We start from the raw sequence: 12,130 nt of genomic DNA on the forward strand, positions 1-12,130 counted from the left end.
TCTGCCAGCCAATGCAGGAGCCACAGGAGACTCGGGTTCAATCCCTGGTTTGGGATGATCCACTGGAGAAGGAAATGGGAACCCACTCTAGTATTCTTGTTTGGGAAATCCCATGAACAGAGGAGCCTGATGGGCTATGGTCCATGGAAACAATCGGAATAACTGAGCATGCATGCATCATATTATATATGGTGCAATATATATTGTAATTCATTATTTATTGATATGTTACATATAGTATATATAATTTACTATATTATATTACAGGACTTCCCTGGTAGATCAGCTGGTAAAAAAATATCTGGCTGCAATGCAAGAGACCCCAGTTCGATTCCTGGGTTAGGAAGATCCTTTGGAGAAGGAATAGGCTACCCATTCCAGTATTCTTGGGCTTCCCTGGTGGCCCAGCTGGTAAAAAATCTGCCTGCAATGCGGGAGACCTGGGTTCAGTCCCTGGGTTGGGAAGATCCCCTGGAGATGGGAACGGCTACCCATACCATCATTCTGACCTGGAGAATTCCATGGACTGTATAGTCCATGGGGTATTATATTACATATATATATACTATAAATAATATATACTGTATTTTCTAGTATCAAAGTGAAATTCAAGTGTTAGTCTGTCAGTTGTGTCTGACTCTTTGTAATCCCATGGACTGTCATCTGCTGGGCTCCCTTGTCAATGGGATTGTCCAGGCAAGAATATGGGAGGGATTGCCATTCCCTGCTCTAGAGGATCTTCCTGACACAGGATTGAACTCGGGGCTCCTGCATTGCAGGCAGATACTTTACCGCCTGAGCTACCAGGGAAGCCCATCTAGTATACATTGTATGTAATAATATATTATGTAGTATACATAGGATTATCTGTAATATGAGAGGAGCAGGGACGGGAGGTGGGGGAATGTGCCACACCGCCCCAGTGACCTCTGGCGGCCCCACCCTGTCCTGGGCCTGTGGCTCACCCATGTTCCCTCGCGCAGCTCCAGAGAGCAACCGGGAGGGTTGCTGGTACAACGTGACAGTTGTGGTGAAGATGGACTTCAAGGAGCTCCAGCAGGTGGACCCGCGGCTTCTGGATCACATGAGGCTTTTGCACTCCATGGTAGGTCGGGGGGAGGAAGGGGCTCCATGAGTGACCCCAAGTGACTGCCTCTGAACCAAACGTGAGATCTTCCTTAAAAATGGCTTGAAAGAGGTATGATTTTTCATGCAACAAAATGCACTCTTACAAGCGTGCAGTTTGGCGTGTTTTGAGGTATCTAATATACAAGCCCTGCACCCTCATGGCGCGGAGCAGGGAACCCCTCCTCTCTCCAGGGTCTGTTGCTTAAACACAAGGGTGCCGGGTGCAGCCTTCCCAGGCCCTGGAGCTGTGCCCTCTAGTACCTCCCTTAGGGATCCCAAGTTCTGGCTCCCGATTGAGGGAGTATCTCAGAAGTTTGCAAGGTGCTGGATGAGGCCTCTAGGTAGGGCTCCACCCCCTCAGCACCATTCACGATTGGGGCTGGACAGGTCTTTGCTGTGGGGCTGCCTGTCCCATAGGACTTTGCAGCAGGCCTGGCTCTAAGCACAAAATGTGCCCAGCTGTGACAACCAAAACTGTCTCCAGGTGTAGCCACAGGTCCCCCGAGGGGTGACACTGGCCCCCGGGGGAGCCCCAACCTAGACACAACTCAAACTTTCTGGAGCCTCAGCAACACCTCCAACCAGCAGGATATCTTCACCTGCTGGGTGTCCCCCACAACCCCCACCCAAGTTCTAGGAACCCAGCCAGCAGGGGCAGGCACTGCTCGTCACCTACTGTGAGGTGCCTGCCCTAGATGGTGGTCTGACCTCAGGCGGATGACCCACACAATCCCCCACATGTTGCGAAAGGCCCTGCACCTGGTGAGATGCTTGGCCACTGCCTCTTGAAGTGCTTGATGATTCCTGAACGAGGGGCTGCACATTTCCCCTGTGCACTGGGCTCCGCACGGTGTGGCTGGTTCTGCCTGACCATCAGGCCCCACAGATGTGTCTCATGTGCCATGACATCAGACCCAGAGTTGGATGGGATGAGCCCAGTTAACAGAGGGCACACTCCCTCCCCTTGCTCTGGGCTGTGCAGTAACTGGTTTGAGAGGTATTCTCAGTCATCACCTTGACCCAGAAGTGTCCTTAACTGCCCCCACTGGAAGAGATTTCTGTCTCGCCTTAGCTTGTTGCAGAGTTTGGGATGCACAGTAGGCCAGTAAGAACATGGCCAGTCTGCAGCCAGATTACCTGGATTCAAATCCCAGCACTGTCACTCATCAGCTGTGTGACCTTGGGCAAGTTACTTAACCTCTCTGTGCCTTAGATTCTGTTAAACAGAAATAATCATAATCTTACCTGAGACAGTGGCTGTGAGGTTGAGACAGTCCATGTAAAGAGCTTAAGATGATGCTGATCTGGGTAGGTTCTGAGCTGGCGCAGTTGCTGGGTTTTGTATGTCACTGTCTCCTGTCGCCCTTTATCTCTTCGTGTGTGTAAGCTTTGTTCCTCGCTGCTGGAGGGGCCTGTCCACACGGGACCCTGACTGTAGCAAATGTTAGGCACTCTGACTAAGGGGTTTGCAAGAGGCCGGTGTTGGCTTTCTGCTCTGCTGACCCTCGTGAAGGGTTTCAAGCCTGCTGAGGAGGGCACGGGCTTTGTGCCCCCACCCAAACACGTTCTGGTTCCCTGGGGAGACTCAGGAGCTTTTTGGCAAAGCCCGCTTCAGGGTTCTCCTGGTGGTCATGCTGCTTTGCCTGGCTTCCCAAGGCAAATAATACCTTGAGATGTCAAGATCCTAGACTGGAGCAAAAGGAAGTCAAGTGGAATAAGAAAAGGGATCATTACACTTCAGAAAATATCAGACGTGACTTGACACCTAATTCCAGACCTGATTCTCTGCTGTCAGCTGCAAGGGGTGGTGGTGGGGTCCCGCACTGACCCGTGTCTCTTTTCGGGGCTGTCGTGGCAGAGCGCACAGGCAGGGGTACGTGTCAGACCTCTCCTTGGCTTCTCCCTGTGTCTTCACACCATTCCCTTCTGCCAGTGTCTGTCTGTGTCCAAATTCCTTGGTGGAAGGACACTAGTCACATTGGAGCAAGGCCCAACCTAATGAGCTCATCTTAATAATTACATCTGCAGCAGCCTTGTCTCCAAATAAGGTCACATTCTGAGGTGCTAGGACTCCAATGTGGGGATTGTTTTTTGGTAGCGGGGGACACGATTCAGCCCCTAAGTATTTAGAATCCGGTTTGCAGGACTTTTATTGGAATGAAGGCAGAAGTGAAAATATTGTAGAGATTTCTCTTTTTCGCACAGGTGAATGATGCGTGTGTGCGTGTACCGTGTGTATGTATAGCTTATAACATGTCTGGACCTCCGTCCTCTCCCAGTCTACCTGATGGGGTGCCCTTCTACCGCGTGATGCTCTGACCCTGGTTTCACAGGTCACCAGTGCTCTGCAGCCACTGGACACCACTGTCCACCACCTGCACTCGGCCGGGGAGGACACCTCCACCACAGTGTCCTGGCTGCTGCTGGGCCTGCCAAGGCCGATGCCCGTGGCCCGCGTCTCCGCAGTGCTGGATGGCATGGTGAAGCGCATCTATGAAGTGATCGATGTCCAAGTGCAAGGTGGGGCTCCCTTCAGTGGTCCCCTTGGGTCAGGGGCTGCAGGACTGCTAGGAGAATCGTCCAGTTGAGGGGGTAGGGTGGACTCATCTCTGGCTCACTCTAGCTCGAAGTTTAAACTCTAGATGCTGAAGCCAAGACTTGGAGAACTGATTCTGTACCAGCATCGCCTTCCTCTCCCCTCACCCCACCTTGTCCACCTCTCATGACGGGTTTCTCCTTCCATCCAGGTGGGACTGGAGGCTGAGTCCCAGAATACCCTACAAGTAACCCGCGTCCTCTGTTCTTAGGGTCCCAAATTGCCCTCTAGTCTCTTTCCCACCCTTGCCAAGGACATCCTTGTATCTAGAAGGCTCTTTTTTAAGATTTATTTTGGCCATGCTGCATGGCATGTGGGATCTTAGTTCCCTCACCTGGAATTGAACCTGAGTCCCCTGTATTGGAAAGCAGATTCTTAACCACTGGACCATCAGGCAAGTCCCCAAAGAGTCTTGAACCAGACTTTACACAGAGCTGAATTTGGTGAAGCACACCAATGTGTTTCTGGAAGAAATTACCTGGTATTTGTGTGTGTGTGTGTGTGTGTCTATGTCAGGGGTCGGCAAACTTTCTGAAAAAGGTAAATTTTTTTTACCTTCTAATAAATTTTTAGTAAATTTACTAAAAATTTTTAGTAAATTATTTTGGGGCTGTGGGCCTCACGGGCTGTTTCAGCTGCTTAGCTTTGCCAAGTGGCATTAAAATAGCTGTGGCCAGTCCATGAGCAGATGGGTGGACTTCAGTAGAGGGCTCTTTTGAGCTACAGGAGGCAGCTGAAGATTGCTGTGGCCCTGGGAGGGTGGCTGCTCTTATGAGACAGCTCATGCCAGGACGCTGAAGGCCATACACCAAGATGCCAGAGTCCGCAGCCTGGGGAAGGTTCTTTTGCTGCTGCTGTTGTTTAGTAACCAAGTCGTGTCTGACTCTTTGAGGGCCTGTGGACTATAGCCCACCAGACTCCTCTGTCCATGGGATTTCCCAGGCAAGAATCCTGGAGTGGCTTGCCATTTCCTTCTCCAGGGGGGTCTTTCTGACCCAGGGATGGAACCCACATCTCCTGCATTGGCAGGCGAATTCTTTACCACTGAGCCACCTGGGGAGCCTGGGGAAAGCTCTAATGATGGCCTTTAATTATCTTCAAATTCCACAAATGTTCTTGAAAACCAGACTGAGCAGTGCCCATAAGCCAAGCACTAGTCTTGTCTGTTCTGACAGGTTTCCATCAGGGGGACCCTGAGAACTTCCCTGTAGGTGAACAAGGAGGGATTGTATCTTGATCACTTGCATCTCCTGGGGGAGGGCATTGGAGAGCATCCATTATGGGTGCAGCTTGAATTGGGTGGTTTGGGAGAAGAAGAGGTGAGGATGTGGGGCTTGTTCTAGCTTGGGTGCTGTCCCAAAGCAGAGGCAATTCTGTGATTGGGATCTCAACAAATCTTACCCACAGGAAGGGGCAGCCAGCATGAAGATGTGCTAGGGTTGGTAAAGAATGAGTAGCCCATCACTGTGGCCAAGAGAGGGGGTTGGTAGTTAGTGGGCGATGCTGGTCTTTTTCCATATGGCTTAGATAAATGGTCTTGCCTTCTGTCACTCTGTCCTGGTCACGGAGAAGCCTGGTTGCCTGTTCTGAGCTGTGGTCCCACCAGATAGGGGAGGACCAGGCCCCTTCTGCACGGCAGGGGCTGCTCTACCCTCTTTCCCCGTCCACACACTGCTGTACACAGGGCTGATGCTTGGGGAGGAAGCCCGGACGCCATGAAATCAGACTCAACACAGCCCCAAAGTGATTTGCTCAGGCCACAACCATGCACTGAGCTGCGAGCTGGCTGCTCCGGTGGAGGAGGCTGTGGCCAAAGAGGCCTCTGGGGCAAGGCGTCAAGAGGGCCCCCAAGACCGCAGCCTCACCCACTTCCTCAGCTCGTGTGACACACATCTCGAGGTTGACGGGGATGGCTCCGATGAGCGTCCTTACCTGTTCTCCTTCTCCGCAGATGTGAATGAATGTTCCTATGGTGAACTCAACACCTGCTCAGGGAGGGAACTGTGTCTGAATGTGGAGGGCTCACACCAGTGTGTGGGTTACCTGAAGTCCCCCGACTCATCTCCCCCGGGGCTGGACGGCACGTGTGCAGGTGAGCAACTGGGCTTTCCGGGTGGGGAAGAAGGGCCTTAAGGAATCTTCCAGGCCGGACGGTCCTCTGACAGCAAGACCCTCTCTTCTGCAAAGAGGGAAAGACTGGCTTATCGAAGGGAAGGCTCACTTAGTTCTTTTGAGCGTTCTCGACCTCGTGGCTGGATATTCGTTTCTTTTTTTTTATTATACTGGTTTTCCATGTTGTGTTAGTTTCAGGTGTAGCAAAGTGATTCAGTTATATGTGTGTGTGTGTATTTACATGATTTTTCAGATTTTTTGCCTTATAGGTATTACAAAATATTGAGTAGAGTTCCCTGTGAAAGAGTGGGATATTCTTATTCTCTTTGAGTTAACAAATGTTTATTTATATGCCATTCACCATGCTGCTGCTGCTGCTGCTGCTAAGTTGCTTCAGTCGTGTCTGACTCTGTGCGACCCAATAGACAGCAACCCACCAGGCTCCCCCGTCCCTGGGATTCTCCAGGCAAGAACACTGGAGTGGGTTGCCATTTCCTTCTCCAGTGCGTGAAAGTGAAAAGTGAAAGTGAAGTCGCTCAGTCGTGTCCGACTCTTAGCGACCCCGTGGACTGCAGCCCAACAGGCTCCTCCATTCATGGGATTTTCCAGGCAAGAGTACTGGAATGGGGTGCCATTGCCTTCTCCGATTCACCATGCTAGATGCTGGTAAACATTTATGAATATGGTGTGACAGATATATGAACAGGTCATAATCTTTGCTCTCGGGGAACTCAGTAGAGAACATGCCAGATACTCTCCAGGCTGGTATGAAAACAGGATGCCTGTATAATTTATTGTTTAAACTGGGACTCTTTAAGAGTGAAGGCAGCATGATTACTACTTACACTGGGTCCCCAGGAGTAACCTGGACTGTCCATGGGTTGGTGTGGTCAACTCCACACCAGTTTAAACTGGTTAAAAAAGCAGTTGAAAGCAACCAACTGGATGGCAAACAAAAGTGCCGAGTGCTGGTGGACACACCTGGAAGGAAGTCCTACTCTGTGTGGGTCTGGTCATGGGGTCATCTGTGGGAGCCAGGTATGAACAAGCTGCTGGTGTATGTGACTGGCTCCTGTAAGAAATCACTGTATTTCGCAAAGAGCTGAGTCTAGGTGGTGAAAGGCAGCAAGGAGAGACGGATTCAAGGAACATTTTAGAGACTGAAGCTTTGGGACTCACTGATTAAAGAAATGCAGAAGAGGAAGAGAGGAACAAGGCAGCGTGTCTGGTTGTAACCATGAATAGAACTAGGAAGACTAGGGTTATTACAATCATGTTGACAATAACAGTTTAGACTGAGATGGAGATGAAAGCGGGTGGAGATGCGAGATGCTGACTGTGCTGGATCATTGGGGCTGGAGCTCAGAGCAGGGCCTGGGATGCAGTAAACCTGGGTCGTCCACGTGCAGGTGGCATTTGAACTCTGGGCTGGTTGCGAGAAGGGAAGGAGCCCTGTATTTAAATATCTTCCCAGGTGGCTCAGTGGTAAAGAACCTGCCTGCTAATACAGGAGACATAGGTTTGATCCCAGGGTCAGGAAGATCCCCTGGAGGAGGAAACGGCAACCGACTCCAGTATTCTTGCCTAGCGAATCCCAGGGGCAGAGGAGCCTGGCGGGCTACAGTCCATGAGGTTGCAAAGAGTCAGATGCGACTGAGTGACTAAACGATACCAGGAGGAGGGGCTTGCAGAAGTGAAGTGAGGTGGAAAGAAAAGCAGGAAAGATGATACCCAGAAGTCAAGAATGGGTGATGATTTACAGACATTTACCAAGAAGGGGCTCAGAGACATCAAGCAGAATTTGGAGAAAATATGGGCTTCCAGTTCAGTTCAGTCACTCAGTCGTGTCCGACTCTTTGCGCTTCCAGGAGGGTCTTATTTAAAGACGGTGGTGCCAAAACATATCTGTGTGCAGTGGAAGGGACACACTGATTCTCACAGCTTCAAATGGTGGGTTGGAGATGAACAGGTAGAGGGTTCAGCTGACACCGACAGGGCACTGAGGGTCAGGGGCACATCCATTCACTTACCGGATACATTTTAAAGAGCACCTACTGTATGCCAGTCACTAACTGCTCTAGCTGAGGTTCTTCAGAGTCCGAGATTCCCTTGCTCCCTTGGAACTCATATCTCAGTGCGGAAGATGAAAAAGATGTGGACGAATATGATACAAATTACGGTGCGACAGTTCTGCTGCGGAGGAAAATGACGTAGGAAAGAGGTGGGGCAGGTGCGCTGTCTCAGGTGGAGTGGCTGGGGCTGCCCTGGGGTGCGGTGAGCTTTGTGAGTGTGAGGGGGTCATGAGACCGACAAGGGACGAGGAGGAGGTGGTGGGCTGAGCCACGATCCCCAAATGACCTCTCCCTAGCCCAGGACCTGTGAGTAGGACATCTCATACCACGAGGTGCGGAGGGCGCTCTGCAGGTGGGATTAGGCTGAGAACCTTGACACAGAGGTGACCTGGATAATCTGGGTGGGTCCAATGTCATCACAGACTCCTCAGGACAGAGAGGCTGAGGGTCAGAGCCAGAGACATGACGAGGGAGGCAGAGAGGGGAGAGGAGCCGCCTCTCTCGCCTTGGAGGTGGGACGGGAACACCAGCCTCAGAGTGTGTGCCTCTCCATGGACTAGAGCAGAAAGAGATGGTTCTCCCTGGAGCCTCCAGAAGGATTGCAGCCACATCTCGATGTTAGGCTTCCGGCCTTGGGCTGTGAGAGCACATTCCTCTTGTCTTTAGCCTCTAAAGTGAAAGTTCTTTACAGCATGGACTTTACTTTCACCACCAGACACACCCACAACTTGGCATCGTTTCCACTTTGGTGCACCCTTTCACTCTTTCTGGGGCCATTTCTCCGTTCTTCCCCAGTGGCATATTGGACACCTACCAACTTGGGGGCTCATCTTCTGATGTCATACCTTTTGCCTCTACGTACTGTTTATGGGGTTCTCAAGGCAAGAATGCTGGAGTGGTTTGCCATTCCCTTCTCCACGTTTTGTCAAACTCCACCATGACCCGTCCGTCTTGGGTGGCCCTACATGGTTTGGCTCATAGTTTCATTGAGCTACACAAGGCTGTGATCCATGTGGTCATTTTGGTTAGTTTTCTGGATTGTGGTTTTGATTCTGGAGACTGTGGGATTGTCGTTCTTGTTTTTTCTATCTGCCCTCTGATGGATGAGGATAAGAGGCTTGTGCAAGCTTCCTAATGGGAGAGACTGGCTGTGGGGGAAATCTGGGTCCTGCTCTGGCGGGCAAAGCCATTCTCAGTAAATCTTTAATTTTCTGCTAATGGGTGGGGCTGTGCTCCCTCCCTGTTAGTTGTTTGGTTGCCCTGAGTTAAGTCAGTCCTGGGGTCTACAAACTCTGTGGTAGGGCTAATGGTGACCTCCACGAGGGCTTATGCAGACACACGTCTCCCAGGGCCGCGGCTGCCAGTGCCCCGTCAGCAGGTCACTGCTGGCTCATATGTGCACGGGAGACCCTCAAAGAGTCAGACAAACCTCCGTGACTGAACAACAACAAAGCAAAAGTGTTAGTCGCTCAGTCCTGTCTGACCCTACGACCCCAAGGACTATGTAGCCCACCAGGCTCCTCCGTCCATGGGATTCTCCAGGTGAGAATACTGGAGCGGGTTGCCATTTCCATCTCCAGGGGATCTTCCCAACCCAGGGATCAAACCTGGGTCTCCTGCATTGCAGGCAGATTCTTTACTGTCTGAGCCACCAGGGAAACCCGAAGTGTGTGGTAATTCTTCCCAGCAGCCACAGGAAACTGATGCCAGGAATCAGGGCCCAGCAGCATGGAATTCAAAGACCAGGAAGCCGGCGGGGGTGGAGCCAGGCAGGAGGGTCGGGGACAGGAGGCAGAGCCAGGCAGGCCCACATGGTGTAGTCACGGCAAGACCACGGGGAATTGTAACATTTTACTCTAGAAAATTGTAGACAAGTATTGGAAGGAAAGTTATGACCAACCTAGATAGCATATTGAAAAGCAGAGACATTACTTTGCCAACAAAGGTCCATCTAGTCAAGGCTATGGTTTTTCCTGTGGTCATGTATGGATGTGAGAGTTGGACTGTGAAGAAGGCTGAGCGCCGAAGAATTGATGCTTTTGAACTGTGGTGTTGGAGAAGACTCTTGAGAGTCCCTTGGACTGCAAGAAGATCCAACCAGTCCATTCTGAAGGAGATCAGCCCTGGGATTTCTTTGGAACGAATGATGCTAAAGCTGAAACTCCAGTACTTTGGCCACCTCATGTGAAGAGTTGACTCATTGGAAAAGACTCTGATGCTGGGAGGGATTGGGGGCAGGAGGAGAAGGGGACGACAGAGGATGAGATGGCTGGATGGCATCACTGACTGGATGGACGTGAGTCTGAGTGAACTCCAGGAGTTGGTGACGGACAGGGAGGCCTGGCGTGCTGCGATTCATGGGGTCTCGAAGAGTCGGACACGACTGAGCAACTGAACTGAACTGAACTGAACTGATACACACAGAGAAAAGAGTACAACAGATATCTCCTCGTCCATCCACCCCCTCCTCCCCCATCCCCATTATGCCGAAGTCTCCTTCCTCAAACCACTTCATCTGTTACTACATCAGAATGAATTTCTAGGAGAGAAGAATGAGATTTTTAAAACATTTAAAAAACCAAAGCAGTAATTCCTTAATATCATTGAACAGTGTGTTGAAATTTCTAGGGGTCTCACCTAGTGGTCTCATTTTCATAATTTTTCAATTTGAGTTACAATTTAAATCAGATCTACCCATTAGTAGGCTTCAAGTTTGATCCCTGATCGAGAAGATTCTCCTAGAGGAAGAAATGGCAACCAACTGCTGTATTCTTGCCTGAAAAATCCCACAACAGAGAAGCCTGGTGGGCTAGAGTCCATCCCCACAAAACAGCTGGATATGACAGCACACAAGCATGCATGCTCACCCATTAGTAATGGTATCTCTTACGTCATTTTTTAGACTAGAAGTTTGCCCCTCCATCTCTGTTTCCTTGTAGTTGCTGGAGGATCCTGCTCCCTTAGCCCGGCAGAGTTTCCCACCGACTGGGGTCTGCCAGTTTGCATCCCTGGGGCTCCCCATCATCATGACCCCTTGCTGGAATTTCTGTAAACTGCAGCTGGCTCTGGGGCAGGCCTTTCTGGTGGTGCCCAGGCCTGCTCTGTATCAGGTGAAGTTAATGAGTGCTTACAAGTGCGTGGAACATACAGGGTGGTAGAGTAAACCAGCTCTACCGAGACACAACTGTGAAAACCTTACAACCCTGACTGGGTGACACAGCTGTCCCTTCCCACCTGTTGCATTCAGAATGGGCTGCACTCAGCAGCTTTGTGTGCCCTGCTCCCTCACTCCGAAGCCCTCACCAACGGCTCTGGAGTGGTTTAAGGACACCCCCAGCTCCCTCATTCTTCAGGGGAGGGGGTACGTATGCTGCACCCTGTTCCAGACTTTCCTGAGGGGTCCCACTCTGCTCGCTGCCTGAATGACATACACTTCATTGCCACCTTCCTTCCTCCTGGGACATTATGCCCAAATGTCCCAAACAAACCGCAGGCTGCAGAATCCCTGTCTCCAGGCCAGCTCCCCAGAGAACTCACACTAAGTAGTGATCCAAGCACATCTTCACTCATTTATCAAACCGTGATGCCTGGCTGTGGGGAGAGGAGCACAGGCGACACTGAGACGGGCCACATGGTCCTGCGACGTGAGACCTCCTGGGATGTGTGTGCGCACCAAAGTCACAACGAAAGGAAATGTGACGTTTTAGACCGAGGTCAGTGAAGATAAAGATTTTTTTTCTCATCTGAATTTTGGATGAGTGCTACTGAACCAGACTTGGGTCCGTTTGCTCCTGTGTAACAAAGCCAGTCTACTGATTCCAGTCACGGTGAAGGTCATGAGCCCCTGGGCAGGGGACCATGAAGGCCGAATCCCATCGGTCATCAGAGTCATGCAGTGGCCTTGTGGATAAGCCCCAGTTACCAAGGATGGCGGAGCAGAGCGTGAAGGAGGCTGGGCCTGAGGGATCAGGGACGTTTGCTTAGGGCAGACCACCTAAGCCACCCCTCCAGCCTGACCGCTGGACCTGCCCCTACCCTCACCCCATGTGAAGAACCTGCTCACGGCCCCCCACCCACACCTTGGGAGTGAGCAAGGGACACTGTTACTTGTTCATGGCCCCGCCCACCCCACCCCTACTGCAGCAGGGGCCCCTGTAGAGCCTCACCTGCATTTCTACTATTAAAGAGGCCAAGAACCCTGGTCAGTAGCAGGGGGACAGAA

At 51.3% G+C, this 12,130-nt stretch overlaps 1 protein-coding gene across 1 annotated transcript in view; it reads left to right on the top strand.

The window, feature by feature from the left end:
* Window positions 1-12,130, top strand: part of UMODL1 (uromodulin like 1) — a 75,243-nt gene that overhangs the window by 13,172 nt on the left and 49,941 nt on the right. Inside the window, exons 4-6 of the mRNA XM_070787590.1 lie at window positions 984-1,105; window positions 3,462-3,648; window positions 5,676-5,808. Of these exons, the coding sequence (XP_070643691.1) occupies window positions 984-1,105; window positions 3,462-3,648; window positions 5,676-5,808 (442 nt within the window). The remainder of the gene's footprint in view (window positions 1-983; window positions 1,106-3,461; window positions 3,649-5,675; window positions 5,809-12,130) is intronic.

This window comes from Bos indicus, chromosome 1, assembly GCF_029378745.1.
Source record: "Bos indicus isolate NIAB-ARS_2022 breed Sahiwal x Tharparkar chromosome 1, NIAB-ARS_B.indTharparkar_mat_pri_1.0, whole genome shotgun sequence".
NCBI lineage: Eukaryota > Metazoa > Chordata > Mammalia > Artiodactyla > Bovidae > Bos > Bos indicus.